Below are 16750 nucleotides of genomic sequence, written 5' to 3'. Positions count from 1 at the left end.
GGCGGCAAAAAAGGTACAGTACAGCAACTTACGAAGTCAGTCTCCTAGACTTTAGGTAAGTACTGGGCAATGATCATGACCACACCTACAGGTTACACCAAGAAACACTGGGATGGCCAGGGGCAGAGGTGTAGTACACCTTCAGGTACCAAATGTTACTCTATGGGGATTCGTCTGGTCAAAAAGATCCTGCAGGTGAGAACTGGGGGTCCAGTCAGGAGGAACCAACCAGTGGGTTCCAACCTTGAAATGTCTGGGGGCGAGGGGGCACTTTCAGTTCTCTTCTCCATTGGCAGGGGCAACAGGTGCAGAGGAGTCCTGAGGCGTCGTCTTTTTTTTCCACTGGAGCACTCTTGGTTGATGGGGCCTGCATGCAGATGCTGCAGGCGATGTCAGAGGGTCCACAGTGGGCAAGTACAAGGTGGACTTCGTCTCTGGAGGGCTGGGGAACCATGCAGACACTGTTGGTTAACTTCAACTCGGACTCTGCGGCACGGGTGCAGTGGTGCTCTCAGGTGTTGGGGCTTGGCATCTGGAGTCCTCACATGGAGCCTTCGGGTGCATGCAAGATGCAGGGAAGCAGCTTTGCTGCTCCACTGGAGTTGCTGGGTCTTTTTAGGCAGTCTTCCCAGGCTTTGGATGCACAATAACTGCAGGACAAGATGCTTTTGACACACTTCAGCAGAAGCAGTGGACAGGCTGGCAGGGCTGGGTCCAGGTTAGGTGCTTCGTCCTTTGCTTTCACAGCTCTTCAGCCTCCTTCTTAAGGTCAGCAGGAATCCGCTTTCCTGGTTCCAGGGGCTCCCCCAAATACTAAATGTAGGGGCATTCTGGGGAGTGTAGGGTAGTAGCCAATGGGCTACTTTACCTTAGGGGTCACAACATCCCTAATATGACGAATTCCTGTGGGAAGTGGGAATAACCTTGTCCCAGAATTCCAAAACCAAGATGGCAGGTTTCTAAATGTAGTGTCCACATCAGGCAGCTCAGCTGCTTAGAGGTGGGAATGACCTCAGGGGTGGGCACACCTCACTGCAGACAAAGTTCCCACTTGTCCTGGTGCGAAATGGGCCCTGGAGCAGAGGTGGGTGGCATCTCTCCTTTGAGCGAAGCCAGATCTGCATACCAAGGGTGGAGGGTTTCTTTGAAGCCTTTGGCATTGGAATGCAGGTTTGGAGGTCATCCTGTTGGGTGGGGTGAGTAAACACCTCTCCCAGAGCAAGCCCAGTTTGTGACCACCCAGTGCAATGGCCCTCACCCTTGAGAGTGTGAGGTATCAGACTTGTGTCTGTGGTGGCAGGCTGGCTAAAACTGATCAGACCGTAGAAGGGGTGATGGTAGGTTTTCAAGGGGCACCTCTAAAGTGCCCACTAAGTGCATGTATTAATAAATCAATTACTGGCGTCAGTGAGGGTTTATTATTATGAGATGGTTGATACCAATCATCCCTATTTTCAGTTACGCCATCATGTAGCTGGAGAACTCTTAATGACCAGTGTCCTGCTCATGTATCAAAAATGGCTTGCCTGCTCACTCACTGTATCTAAGAATCGACAAAGACGTTGCAAAGGCCTATCTGCTTGTGCAAATATGTCCTTTTATGTAATATAATGCACCCTGTCTTAGGGCTGTAAGGCCTGCTGTAGGGGTGACTTACATTTAATGCATGCAGTGTTAGGGATCAAGGCACTCAGGCTGTGTGTCATGTTGTGATTTCGCTTTTAGCTGCACCAAGACACAAAACCTGCAATGGGAGTCGGCACGTGAAAGGTGAGGGGTCCTTGAGGATGGCAAAGTACATGCTGCCACTGCTAGGGACCCTCTTTGGTAACCAGGCCCTAGGTACCAGGGGTACCATTTACTAGGGACTTACGGGGGCAAAGGTACTGCCAACTGAGGAATCAATGCACAGTTTTAGGGAACGATCTGGCACTGGGACCTCGTCAAAAGGAACCCAGAGCACTTTCAGTCAAAAGTGCATTGAATACCAGGCAGAAAGTGGGGATAACGGGCACTTTCCTACAGTCAAATATTGCAAGTCTTTGGCCGAAAGTGCATGTTCATCTCAGGTTGCTTTTGGCAAGGGCCTGTAGAGGAATACTCCTTGTTTGAACAAGGAACTGTTTCACATGCATGTTTCCTGCTCTTTTCTGAATATTGAAAAAGCAATGTTCAAAGGGAGGATAAAACAGTTAAATGGACTTGCTTCTCACTGATCTTTGATATTCCTGCCTCAGTCAACAACCTAAAGCCTATGACCCTCAAATGGCAAAATAATCTCTGCATTGCAAGTTCCTTATTCTGAGCATGAGTGCACAACTTTAAAGCTAGTGAACTCAAAACATACATTACTTCTAATTTTAAGTATATAATGGTCACTGAGAAAATGGAATCTGATTCTGAGCTTCAGCTAAAGTAACATGCTCATGACTTTATATGATTCAAACACAAGATATCACTACTGACAAGAAACATGTGGTCACTGACTATCCTCAACATGTAAATATTTATGATGTGCTGACGATAAAGGAAAGGAATAAAAGTGGCAAAATGAAGTAAACTGGCATATTCACAATTATGATTTTTGATAAACTATAAAGGCAATTCCCAGACCCCTTCTTGAATCCGTAGTCTCCTCCTCTCATGGTATCTCTGCGGGGACATTGTGGCGGCCACAGCTGATCAGAGCAGTTTTTCACCCAACCATGGCATGATGTTCCACAAAGCTGCTAGATGAGACCTGAGTGATCCTTTGTATTTGTCCTGAATTCCCTATGCCAAGAAGAATAGAGTTAATGTTCATGGAGGAGACCCAGGTGAATCAGGAATGGAAATTTAGCTTTGTGACCATATGCCTCACGACCTTCTTCCAGATGCAGACGGCAACAGGAAACTATCTGATGTTGGAGGGTAAAATCTGGCATTGTCTGATGGAGAGGAATGGACACTAGGAAGATGATGTCTCTGAAAGCCTCAGTGATGCTGTCCATGACTGTCACAATTCCCACCACAACCATGCCAGGTGTGCCGGGTGCTCTAACTACATCCATCCTGGGTCTCTCCAAAAGTTACCTGGGACTCACTGAACTCTAGCAATCCTACTAGCATTCAAACCATAGCATTCTAGAATTGTCCCAAGTGCTTTTGCCATATCCATCCTTGAATATAACAACACATTTAACACATTCACTTAAGAGTATCACAATGCCTGCAACCAATCTCTTCCACTACATTCCTCTGAGAGTTGTCAAACACTTTCTGTGAATCAACTAACACTCTGACCACATCCATTCAAGACTTTCTACTCCATTCAGAGCTTATCCAAGGGTTTCACCATAGCCATCATAGATTTCAACCAATGTTCTCAATACAGATATCCAAACATAAAACCCCAGCAAAAACTACAAGAGCTCAAATGCATCCTCCAAGACATACCCTCATTATTACTTAGCCAACAGTCTGCCACATACAGAACTCATTCCTCCACCCAGCAACAAGTAGCCAGTGGTATTCCTGTACCCATGCATCACTGACCTATATAACTGTAAATCCCCAGTCATCGTTTCCCAATTACATAATTAAATCCATATCAAGCACACCCCTCATTGATGGATCATGTACCTCATGATTAACACTCAGTTTGCAACATTCACTACATTGTTCCAGGACCCTCTCACTTCAGGACTCTTCCAAAGGCCTGCCATACTAACCAGGACACCACCTTGAAACTCAGCCATTGAATCCAGAAACTGTTCTGCAATCATGTTTACTTTACAAAATTTATTATGAATGTGAAAATAGCATTTGAACTCTTTCAACAATTCCCCAATCCATGGAATGAAAAAGATAACTTTATAAATAATAAATGAGACCAGTGGAAAAATGCCCCCCAAAGCAGTATCAGAGGGGTTGGATTACATGAATCACAGAATCTCTAAGTGGATGCTCCCATTGGAGAGAACTGACTTGCTGCAGGAAAACTTCCACCTGGTCACAAAAGAAATAATTCCATTGATTCTGAGAAAAGACTCTCAAGAAATGGCAACTAATCAAGATTGTAGCCTCTCTCCTTAATGGAAGAAAATCCATCCAAGAGGACAGAAAGTTTTCAAAGACTTAACAAGAACTGATTACAGCCTTCCTCCAGAAAAGATTTCTAAACCAACTCAGTGGAGAGGAATTACTCTCTCTCTCCTGAAAGGTTTCAAAGCATCGAAATGGATGGTGATTAGAGCTTATTTGTGGGAACGCTTAACCAATCATGGCAGACAGTAACGACAGCCTCACTCAAAAAGAGATTCTCGCACCACCTCTGCAGAGATGTTCTGCTACCAAACTCCTAAGGTATCCTGCACCAACTTAGTAGAGGGCGATTACTAACTCTATTCTGAACTATTCAAGCCACTACCTGGAGAATGATTACAGCCTCGCTACAAACAATATTCCCAAGAACTAAGTCATGGCAGGGTCTCCAAAGAGAACTTGTACCATCCCAACACAGCAACAGCAAATCTCTCTCTAGTAAATTTTGTCTCCAGTCCCAACATTTGAAAAGGTGTCTCACTATCCCAGCAGAGAGCGATTAAAGTCTCTCATAAAAGAGGACTGGTGTCACCAACAGAGAAATGTCACTCTTTATCCAGAGAGGATGCCCTACATCACAGTGAAGCGTAAATAAATGATTTTCCAGTAAGGGAGCCCACACCATCATAGTGGAGAGGTCGCTATAGAGGCACAGAAACATTGCTACATAGAACTATGAAGGGAGTGCATAAAATCATTAAGACTCAGAAGACCAACATGCTTCAGGAGCATTCTTAACAATCCATCTTTTTAAAGTCACCTGTAGGCAACTGGCATAGTGATAGCTTCACAGCTCAAAAGCTTGTGCCACTTGTAGTATGTGTTGTAGCTTTCCTGGCAGCAGTTAAGGAACAGAGTGTGAGAACAAAGAACACATGAATGCTGAAGGAAAAGGAGACCTAATTTACTACTTCCATCGATGTGCTCGGGGGGGGGGGGGGGGGCACTGTCGGCAAGTATGCAGGGGCTGAAAAGCAACTGAACCATCCTAAGCTATCTGCCAACAAGACAAGGCAGAAGAACCCAAGCCACTGGAAATTCCAACATTTGCTTATAATATCTATTAAATCTGAGAAAAAATAAATACTCTGGGCTCTATCAACAGAAGTGTGCTTATGTTATAAACACCAAAAAGGGGCAGGCTTAGACAGATGTGATCCTTGGCAAGTGGATCACTTCCCAAGCAAGTTGAATTGTAGAAGGTTGTGGGACAAGCACATGCACCACCAAGGCTATGCATACATTGTAGTTGCTTGGCTAAGACACAAAGAGGCTTGGAGCAGTGTCAGAGCAGTGACCTGCGAACATTACTACTTCAAGGAGCACCTTCTTCCCCACGTTCCTCGTTCGGTTTTTTTGGTTTTTTTTTTTACAGAGGATGCTGATTGGTCTGAGGGGAAACAGTATGGAAGGAGCAGCGAACTTCAGTTTACGTGCCTCTTTCATAGCTATGAGAGGTTTTGTTTACTTCTTACGGCGCAGTTTAGGTTTCTTCACTGGGCGCAGGTAGGGGTTATCGATCAGGTTGTCATCTATGCTCTTGTTTGCCGACAGACTTGTGTTCTGCTGCAGGATTGAGTTTTCTTTCTCTGTACCAGCATCTTCCTTTACAAACAAACATACATCAGTGTTAGGGTAAACAAGGAACTAAAGCCAGGACAGCCTGCTCTCTTTGGAGAAAAAAAAAAACACAACTCTTACTTGTTTTACAAAAAATTTGCCATTCTAAATTTTAAATATTGTGTCATTTTCAAACCAAAACTCATCACGATTTTACATCATCGGCAGAATCCACATTCCTAAAATAAAAGATGCACAATTAACACACAAATTAAAAGTTTAATAAAACCTTGGGGGAAGGGGAGAAGGAAAAGCAAATGGAGGCAAAAAATGGAAAGAGGGAATAAAGAAGTATATGAGGGCAAATCAGAATGTAGTGGGAATATGGACAGAAAACAACTCAGAAATCAAATCAACACAAGCAACAGTGGGCATTAATGAAGAGGGATAGTGATAAAAAAAAATGTAAGTCCTGGGACATGTGGGATACAATGATTATTCTCTTACATGTGGAAATTTGCCATAAGAGGCTTCTCAAGAATATGGTGTGTCAAAACAGCCAAACCGGAGTCCATTTTCCATGGGACCTATGTCTGTATGTATGTATGTCTTTGTAGAGCTTAACCATAGCCAAAAATCAGCAAAATTCAGTACCGTGTGAAGGGCAAAGATACATTTAAAAAGCGAACAGAGTAAAAGCTAGGTTTTGCAACCAAAAGTGGATCATTAATGCATAGCGATGTAGAGCCCTATAAAGAGTTGAATTTTCAGCTTCTTCCTATATTGGAGCAAGGTAAACTTGATCCTGAGAGATAGATCATGTGTATATACATAGAGATGGCCCACTGTCTTATGTTTTCTTTATTGCACACGTTTGGCACAAGTCTGATGGTGCCTGGCTGCCTGTGTACTGAGAGCCACTGAAGGTAACAAGCTTGTCCACTTGAAACGCAGGGGTGCTGGTCGTGATAGTTTTGCAGAACACTTTTAGCATGGTGAGAAATAGGGGGTGAAGCGAAAGTGTATTTGCAATTGTTCAGCATATTACTACAAGCACATATTCGTATGTATGTCTGCTTATGACAAAATGGAAAGCACAAGGAGTTGTTGAGAGTGCGCTTTCGTGGCAGTCATAAACCTGTACTAATACAAGGAGATTTAGTTTACCTGATGATGCAGTGTTGTGACTTCCTTTTAAGAGCTGGGCCCTTATTTATTTTCACTCTTGATCGTAATGGCTTTACACAGATTCTTCATTACAAATATTTGTTTTGTAAGTACTGGCATGCAACAAACATGTTTTACTAAATGATGTCTCAGAGAAATAGGCATTTGTAGCTGGACAATAGTTTAGCTAAACCCTTTTGCTAATTTGTAGGTACATTGTATTTTGATAGCACATAATAATCAATCTTGCTTTAATTATTATTTATGTATTTGCATACGACCTGAGAGAATTAAAAGTAGCTTCAAATTATTAACATTTGCAAACAAGTTAAGCATTTTTTATACCTAAACCACTATCGGTAATGTAAGCAGAGCTCACAACTCACTGCAATCACCACTTAGCAAAGGTTTTTGCATTAATGAATCATCCACACAAGTTTGACCAATTATCCATATCGACACACGTCCTGCTTCAGAGCCAAGATAATCCTCTTTAACGGACCCATACTGAGGTGCTGCTTACCTGTCCAGTAGATAAATAAAACAAGTTTTATTTTACTCCTAACAAACTGTCTCTGACAAAGGAAGCCAGCACAGTTCTCTCAGTAAAAGGGTTATGTGGTCTTATTTCTGCAGGCCTCTGATTAAATGTTTTGCGGCATGTAGGATGCCCTAAAGGGAGAGCCAGGGTGAGTCCCCAGACCAGAACATGTCAATCTTCCCATTCAGTATTGACAGGCCAGGACTCCTAAACCCAGTATATGGCCAAACCCTACACCTGACACCCAAGGAGAAGAGCAGGCTTAACCCCATTACTGTAAACTAGAGACTCTATTTGCCCCATAGAAACGTAAAAATATGGGCATCAAATATAGTTCTTGGCCTAAAATCACATTTACGTTCACCAACAATGCACCTCGAAAACTGCGCTAGTCACAAAACTAATCAGCAGGATTAGTCCTGTGACTAATCCTGTGGGCTAATATTTGGCTGTGCAGAGTTCTACTAAGAGTAGACATCTAAACAAGGGAAAGTGAGTTGCCTGTGCACATTTTTGTCTCTCAGTGTCCAAAACATTTTTCAGCTAATTCACCAGCAAATCTGAGGATCATTTGATCCAGTTCTGATTCTGCAAGAGAGTAAATCTCCTACCATTGCCAGGATAGAAAGGGGTGGCAGAGGAGTTTGAGACAGCCACAAACATTCCTTTGTATGCATTCAAAGACGTCAAAATTATACACCCAGTTTCCACCCCTTGAGTATGATTTACTACTGTGGACTTCTCGATATTTATGGTGCAGAAATTCATAGTAAATGCATTTACTCCTGTTAGGAATCCACTTGTAAATTGCTTTCAGGTGCAAATGAATTTTGTTTCGGCTACAACCTTTTTTTGTGGCCATAAAACTGCTTTGTCAATAGGCTTTTATGAGTACTATTAGATATGTGCATGGCCTTATTCTTGTCCAATATGGGCTTAATGAGACAGGAGCAAAGCCTCATTCCTGTACACTACTAGTCCAATCACATCAGTGCCGAACCTCATTCCTGCACACTAAGGGACATACTAGGTTAGCCAATGACCTCATTCCAATGGTCTATTCAACCTACCAGACGAGCACATGGCCATAATCCGCTATGTAACTGTACCTACCACACCAGCGGATGCACTCAGTTTCTATATGTGACAAGGCCAACAGAACAGGACTCCTCACAACACCACGGGCTTCCCAGTAAGCCAGGGTCTGAGCCCCACACACTAGGAGAACACACAGAAAAGCAGATCATTTACAGATTCTCTCATACGCTAAAGATTCCCCTCAACATCCTCACCTATAAACTATGAAGTCTAAATTATCTAATTAACCCCCTCCCCACATCCTATGTGGTCCTGATAAACTGCACCATATGCATCCCCACTCCCACTTTGTTTGGCAGTTCTGCCTCAATGCCTACCGAGTGCAAGTGCAAGGAAAGATTTTCTGTATCCGTCTGGTCATCTTGCTCGGAAGAGTCCGTCTCCTCCATCTGCTGCATCTCCAGCTCGGAGGGGAGCAGGGCATTGAGATACGGAATGGAAAAGGGGTGTGCTGCGATCACTGCAGGTAGAGAAGACATAATTGTTTTTTAGGAATCACAACATGGAAATCTAGTACATCCTTTATGGATCAAGGTCAAAGAAGCTGTGACAGGGCCTTATCTTAAGATCCTGCCTGTCCAGACTATGATGATCGCTGAGTATTACAGAGCATTTCATCTGATGCACAGCAATAATGCAACAGAGGTCGGAAGGTTTCTACAGTGTCATGATCAGCTCCAGAAGAAACCACCCATCATTGCAGCGATACAGATGCCCAAAGGGGACAGCAGCAGTGTACAGGATGGTCTTAGTCCCCTCCACAAAGCAAATGTATATCCCTATTCAGATTTTTGTTGTATCTATTTAGTAACAGTAACATTTGTAACAAAAACATGTTTTACATAGATCAACTGGAGACAATCAATCAATCAATATTTTGTAGAGGCGGCTACTCACCCGTGAGGGTCTCAAGATGCTGGGGGTGAGGGGATGGACCTCATCTGAAGACCACGACTTGAGGTTCTTCCTGAAGTTGGTGAGCGACGGGCTGTTGTCTGAGGTGCAGGGGAAGGTTGTTCCAGCTCTTCGCTGCAGTGTAGGTAAAAGATTGTCCTCCGGCAGTGGTTTTACAGATGCGAGGGACATCGGCCAGGGCCATGAGGGTGGAGGGATCTGGTGGGGGTGTGGAAAAAGATGCGGTGGTTCAGGTAGGCTGGTTCTTTGTTGTGTGGGTGAGAAGCCTGAAGGTCATTTGCGTCTTGACCGGTAGCCAGTGGAGGGTCCTCAGGTGTTGGGAGATGTGTTCTCGGTAAGGGAGGTCTAGAATGAGTTTGGAGGTAGCGTTCTGGATGAGTTGAAGTTTTTTGATGTTCCTAGTTGAGGTGCTGGCATAGAGGGCGTTGCTGTAGTCGAGCCTGCTCGTGACTAAGGCGTGGGGGGTGACTGTCCTACGACAATCTGCTGGGATCCATCTGAAGATCTTCCGAAGTTTGGCGAGTGTGTGCCAGCAGGAGGCGACAGAGTTTACCTGGTGGGTCATGGATAGGGAGGAGTTGAGGATGATTCCTAAGTTGCGGGCATGCTCGGTCGGTGCAGGGGGGATGCTGAGGGATGTGGGCCACCAGGAGTCGTCCCTAGCTGAGGTGGTGTTCCCGAAGATAATGAGCTCTGTCTTGTCGGAGTTGAGCTTGAGACATCTTTCTCTCATCCAGGTTGCGACGGCTTCCGTTCCTGCGTGAAAGTTCCTTTTGACCGTGTCTTCTGAGTCTTCGATCAGGGAAATGATGAGTTTTGTGTCATCAGCATATGACACGATGTTCATACCGTGGCTTCTGACGATGGCAGCAAGAGGGGTCATGTATACGTTGAACAGTGTGGGACTCAGTGAGGATCCTTGAGGGACTCCGCAGTTGACTCCTGTAGGTATGGAGGTGTAGGGCGGGAGTCTGATCCTCTGCATCCTCCCGGAAAGGAAGGAGTGGATCCATTCCAGGGCTCTTCCACGGATTCCTATATCGTGGAGTCTGACGCGCAGAGTGCTGTGGGAGACAGTGTTGAAGCTGCTGAGAGGTCGAGGAGTATGAGTGCTGCGGTGTGGCCGCGGTCTAGGAGTAATCAGATGTCGCCGGTGGCTGCCAGGAGTGCTGTCTCCATGCTGTGATGTGGTTAACACAGTTTAGACAATTGCAGTTATGTATGGATGAATCAGGCCAGTTTTGTAATTTAAGTTGGTGAAGGCCTATACATAGCTAATGTTAAAATACTAATAGAACATACAGCCATGAAAGTACATATTAACAGCAGAATGGGGCAGTCATCTTCTGTTGAGCTTCAGGCAATGCCTCTTTAGGGCTACTCTGATTAGGTAGCACAAATGTCTGGTGAATGGTGCAAGGTGGTAGAAGTGTGACAAGACATTGCCACTGATCGATCATAGATCTTGAGTTGGTGTGTTTTGAAAAAGGATGACTGAGTTGTTTTGGGCTAGACCGTTAGGGCAGCTTTGTGTCACAACTTGTACCAGGCCCAGTGCTTTGCATTGAGCCAATTGGCTTGGTAGAAGTATTCAGTGTGGGTCAGGGAATGGTGCAAGTCTAAGCAGTACAGGGTTTAGGTAGCAGAGTGTAGGACATTCTTTACTGGTACAACGGAATAATATAGGGGAGGCTGACTAGAACACTTTTGTCTAACTCATTAGTAGTTTGGTTGTGCTGAAGGGCACATGTGAGTTTAGTTGGAAAAGTGCTGGTGGAGGGTTCGGTTGAAGAAGAGAAATAAAGAATGAAAATGTCACTTACCCAGTGTACATCTGTTCGTGGCATTAGTCGCTGCAGATTCACATGCTGTGCATAGTCCGCCGTCTGGTGTTGGGTCGGAGTGTTACAAGTTGTTTTTCTTCGAAGAAGTCTTTTCGCGTCACGAGACCGAGGGACTCCTCCGCCTTTGTTTCCATTGCGCATGGGCGTCGACTCCATCTTCGATTGTTTTCCCCGCAGAGGGTGAGGTAGGAGTTGTGTATGTTAGTAATAGTGCCCATGCAATGGAATGAATAAGTATGTACAAAATAAAGTTTAAGTAATATATTTACAAATGTACAAATGTTGAAGATTACTTCCATACGGCTACAGGCTCCCGGGGAGGCGGGTGGGCGCATGTGAATCTGCAGCGACTAAAGCCACGAACAGATGTACACTGGGTAAGTGACATTTTCAGTTCGGTGGCATGTGTAGCTGCAGATACACATGCTGTGCATAGACTAGTAAGCAGTTATCTCCCCAAAAGCGGTGGCTCAGCCTGTAGGAGTGGAAGTAGTTTGAAATAAAGTTCTTAGTACGGCTTGACCTACTGTGGCTTGTTGTGCGGATAGCACGTCTACACAGTAGTGCTTAGTAAATGTGTGAGGCGTAGACCATGTGGCCGCCTTACATATTTCGTTCATTGGAATATTTCCTAGGAAGGCCATGGTAGCGCCTTTCTTTCTGGTTGAATGTGCCTTTGGTGTAATGGGCAGCTCTCTCTTTGCTTTAAGGTAGCAGGTTTGGATACACTTAACTATCCATCTGGCTATACCCTGTTTTGATATTGGGTTTCCTGTATGAGGTTTTTGAAATGCAATAAACAGTTGTTTTGTTTTCCTAATTAGTTTTGTTCTGTCAATGTAGTACATTAGTGCTCTTCTGATGTCTAATGTATGTAGTGCCCTTTCAGCTACTGAGTCTGGCTGTGGAAAGAACACTGGTAGTTCTACTGTTTGATTTAAGTGGAACGGTGAAATAACTTTTGGTAAAAATTTAGGATTGGTTCTTAGAACTACCTTATTTTTGTGTATTTGAATAAAAGGTTCCTGTATAGTAAACGCTTGAATTTCGCTTACTCTTCTTAGAGATGTAATGGCAATGAGAAATGCAACCTTCCACGTTAAGAATTGCATTTCGCAAGAATGCATGGGTTCGAAAGGTGGACCCATGAGTCTTGTTAAGATGATGTTGAGGTTCCATGAAGGAACAGGTGGTGTTCTTGGTGGTATAATTCTTTTGAGGCCTTCCATAAACGCTTTAATGACAGGTATCCTAAATAGTGAAGTTGAATGGGTGATCTGCAGGTATGCAGAAATTGCCGCGAGGTGTATCGTTATGGAAGAGAAGGCCAGATTTGATTTCTGCAAATGTAGTAAGTATCCTACTACATCCTTTGGAGACGCATGTAATGGTTGAACTTGATTACTATGGCAGTAGCAAACAAATCTTTTCCATTTACTTGCATAGCAGTGTCTAGTGGATGGCCTTCTAGCCTGTTTTATGACCTCCATACATTCTTGGGTGAGGTTTAAATGTCCGAATTCTAGGATTTCAGGAGCCAGATTGCTAGATTCAGCGATGCTGGGTTTGGATGCCTGATCTGTTGTTTGTGTTGTGTTAGCAGATCTGGCCTGTTGGGTAGCTTGACATGGGGTACTACTGACAGGTCTAGTAGTGTTGTGTACCAGGGTTGTCTTGCCCATGTTGGTGCTATTAGTATGAGTTTGAGTTTGTTTTGACTCAATTTGTTTACTAGATATGGAAGGAGAGGGGGAAAAGCATATGCAAATATCCCTGACCAATTCATCCATAGAGCATTGCCGTGAGACTGCCTGTGTGGGTACCTGGATGCGAAGTTTTGGCATTTTGCGTTCTCCTTTGTTGCAAATAGGTCTATTTGAGGTGTTCCCCAAAGGTGGAAGTAAGTGTTTAGAATTTGGGGGTGAATCTCTCATTCGTGGACTTGTTGGTGATCGAGAGAGGTTGTCTGCTAGTTGATTCTGGATCCCTGGAATAAACTGTGCTATTAGGCGAATGTGGTTGTGAATCGCCCAATGCCATATCTTTTGTGCCAGGAGGCACAGCTGTGTCGAGTGTGTTCCCCCCTGTTTGTTTAGATAATACGTTCTTGTCAAAACAGACAACATGACAACAATGTATTTGTGGGTTATGATGGGTTGAAATGCTTTCAACGCTAGGAACACTGCTAACAATTCGAGGTGATTTATATGCAACTTCGTTTGATGTACGTCCCATTGTCCTTGGATGCTGTGTTGATTGAGGTGTGCTCCCCACCCTGTCATGGAAGCATCTGTTGTTATCACGTATTGTGGCACTGGGTCTTGGAAAGGCCGCCCTTTGTTTAAATTTATACTGTTCCACCATAGAAGCGAGATGTATGTTTGGCGGTCTATCAACACCAGATCTAGAAGGTGACCTTGTGCCTGTGACCATTGCGATGCTAGGCACTGTTGTAAGGGCCTCATGTGCAGTCTTGCGTTTGGGACAATGGCTATGCATGAAGACATCATGCCTAGGAGTTTTAATACCATCTTTGCATGTATTTTTTGTGTCGGATACATGGCTTGTATAACCTTGTAAAAATTATGAACACTTTGTGGACTTGGAGTGGCTATCCCATTTGTTGTGTTGATTGTCGCTCCTAAGTATTGCTGTGTTTTGCACGGCAGAATGTGTGATTTTGCATAGTTGATGGAGAAACCGAGTTTGTAGAGGGTTTGTATGACATACTCTGTGTGGTGTGAACACTTTGTTAGGGAGTTGGTTTTGATTAGCCAATCGTCTAGGTAGGGGAACACGTGTATTTGCTGCCTTCTGATATGTGCAGCTACTACTGCTAGGCATTTCGTAAATACTCTTGGTGCGGTTGTTATACCGAACGGCAACACTTTGAATTGGTAATGTATTCCCTTGAATACGAACCTTAGGTATTTTCTGTGCGATGGATGTATTGGTATGTGGAAATACGCGTCTTTTAGATCTAAGGTTGTCATATAGTCTTGTTGTTTTAGCAGTGGTAATACGTCTTGTAGCGTGACCATGTGAAAGTGTTCCGATTTGATGTAGATGTTTAGTGTTCTGAGATCTAAGATTGGTCTCAGTGTTTTGTCTTTTTTTGGTATTAGAAAGTACAATGAGTAAACTCCTGTGTTCCTTTGTGTACGTGGTACAAGTTCTATTGCGTCCTTTTGCAGTAATGCCTGAACTTCTAATTCCAGAAGGTCTAAATGCTGTTTTGACATGTTTTGTGTTTTTGGTGGGACATTTGGAGGGATTTGGAGAAATTCTATGCAATAACCATGCTGGATAATTGCTAAGACCCAAGTGTCTGTTGTTATCTCCTCCCAAGCTTTGTAAAATTGGCTTAGTCTCCCCCCCACTGGTGTTGTGTGAAGGGGTTGAGTGACTTGTGAGTCACTGTTTGGTTGTAGGGGTTTTGGGACCTTGAAATTTTCCCTGGTTTCTAGGGAATTGTCCCCCTCTGTACTGGCCCCGAAAGCCTCCCCTTTGGTACTGTCCCTGGTAGGTAGACGGTGTTGATTGTGAGGTGCTGGCTTGTGTGGCTTGACCCCGAAACCCCCCTCTGAAGGGTGTTCTGCGAAATGTGCCAAAAGTGCCTCTGCCCTGCGGGGAATAGAGTGCGCCCATGGCCTTGGCTGGGTCAGTGTCCTTTTTCAATTTCTCAATTGCCGTGTCCACATCAGGTCCAAACAATTGTTGTTCGTTGAACGGCATATTGAGCACTGCTTGTTGTATCTCGGGTTTAAACCCGGATGTGCGCAACCATGCGTGCCTTCTTATGGTTACCGCGGTATTTATTGTTCTTGCAGCTGTATCCGCTGCATCCATAGAGGAGCGTATTTGGTTATTTGAGATATTTTGTCCCTCCTCGACTACTTGTTTTGCCCGTTTCTGTAATTCTTTGGGTAGATGCTCGATGAGATGCTGCATCTCATCCCAATGGGCTCTGTCATATCGCGCTAGGAGCGCCTGAGAGTTCGCGATGCGCCACTGGTTTGCAGCTTGTACAGCAACCCTTTTTCCAGCTGCGTCGAACTTGCGGCTCTCTTTGTCTGGAGGTGGGGCGTCGCCTGATGTGTGCGAGTTGGCTCTCTTGTGAGCTGCCCCTACTACAACTGAATCTGGTGGCAGTTGTGATGTGATAAAAGCAGGGTCTGTGGGCGGTGCTTTATATTTTTTCTCCACCCGTGGAGTTATCGCTCTGCTTTTGACAGGGTCTTTAAAGATCTGTTTTGCGTGCCTTAGCATTCCCGGGAGCATAGGCAGGCATTGATAGGTGCTATGGGTGGAGGAGAGGGTGTTGAAAAGGAAGTCATCCTCGACAGGTTCTGAGTGTAACGACACGTTATGGAACTCTGCTGCCCTAGCTACCACCTGTGCATACGCTGTGCTGTCCTCAGGTGGTGAGGGCTTGGTAGGGTACGACTCAGGACTATTGTCTGATACTGGGGCATCATATAGGTCCCAAGCGTCCTGGTCATCTTGGCTCATGGTGGTATGAGCTGGTGAATGTGACGGAGTTTGTGCCGGTGATGTATGAGTTACAGGTGGAGGAGAGGGTGGTGGAGTGACTTTCTTCACCACTTTTGCTGGTGGTGTTTGTTCTTCAGTTTGGAACTCGAGTCTCCTTTTCCTCCTGATTGGGGGGAAGAGTGCTGATCTTCCCTGTCCCACTCTGTATGAAGATCCGCTTTTGGGTGTGGTCTACGTCAGTGGTTTGTAACTCTTCCTCAAATCTGTGTTTGCGCATTTGAGAGGACAGTGATTGTTCCTCTGAATACGAGCTGGCAGTCGGTTCGGTTGCAGGGCGTTTTGGCACCGAAACTGTGTCTTTGCTTGCTTTCGGCTCCGAGGAGAATTTTCTCTTTTTTGTAGTTGAGCTTTCTCGGCGTCGATCATCCTCGGTGCCGCTGTCTCTGCGTCGAGCAGCTTCGGTTCCGCTGTCTCGGCGTCGACCCTTTTCGGCAGCACTTAATCGGTCCCGAGATTGCTGCGTGCCTGTGTCTCGACCCGAGTCGGACGATCTCGGCACCAGTTCGCCCTTTTTCGGTGCCGATGGACGGTCACCTATTTTATGGGTTGAGCCATGGCCTGTTGGCAGTGGCGTCCCCTGGGCCTTGTCTGTTTTCCCGTGTGGTGTTTGTTTCGACGTCTTACTCACGGTTTCTTCGACGTCGAACTCCTCCGAGTCCGATTCATGGATGGAGAAGGCTTCCTCTTCTTCTCCTTGTTCCTCGAACTCACGTTGTCCTGTCGGCGTGGACGCCATTTGCAATCTTCTGGCTCTTCGGTCACTGAGCGTCTTTCGGGACCGAAACGCACGACAGGCCTCACACGTTTCTTCCTTGTGCTCAGGCGACAGGCACAAGTTACAGACCAAATGTTGGTCTGTATATGGATATTTGCTGTGGCATTTAGGACAGAATCGGAACGGGGTCCGTTCCATCGGTGTCGATGTTACACGCGGTCGGGCCGACCAGGCCCCGACGGGGGGTCGAAGTTACCCCGAAGGGCTACCGGA

At 45.2% G+C, this 16750-nt stretch overlaps 1 protein-coding gene across 2 annotated transcripts in view; it reads right to left on the bottom strand.

The window, feature by feature from the left end:
* Positions 1-3760: 3760 nt before the first annotated feature.
* Positions 3761-16750, bottom strand: part of TAF8 (TATA-box binding protein associated factor 8) — a 57767-nt gene continuing 44777 nt past the window's right edge. Inside the window, exons 7-8 of one of the 2 annotated variants that reach the window (XM_069238420.1) lie at positions 8767-8909; positions 3761-5688 (exon numbers count right to left, since the gene is read on the bottom strand). In XM_069238420.1, coding sequence (XP_069094521.1) covers positions 5548-5688; positions 8767-8909 — 284 coding nt within the window. In that variant the 3' untranslated portion in view covers positions 3761-5547. The remainder of the gene's footprint in view (positions 5689-8766; positions 8910-16750) is intronic. The other variant, XM_069238421.1, reaches the window with a different exon arrangement.

The sequence above is a fragment of the Pleurodeles waltl genome, chromosome 6 (genome assembly GCF_031143425.1).
Source record: "Pleurodeles waltl isolate 20211129_DDA chromosome 6, aPleWal1.hap1.20221129, whole genome shotgun sequence".
NCBI classification, from domain to species: Eukaryota; Metazoa; Chordata; class Amphibia; order Caudata; family Salamandridae; genus Pleurodeles; species Pleurodeles waltl.
The sequence above is the reverse complement of the archived record's forward strand: the minus strand, read 5'-3'. Positions and strand labels throughout refer to the sequence as shown.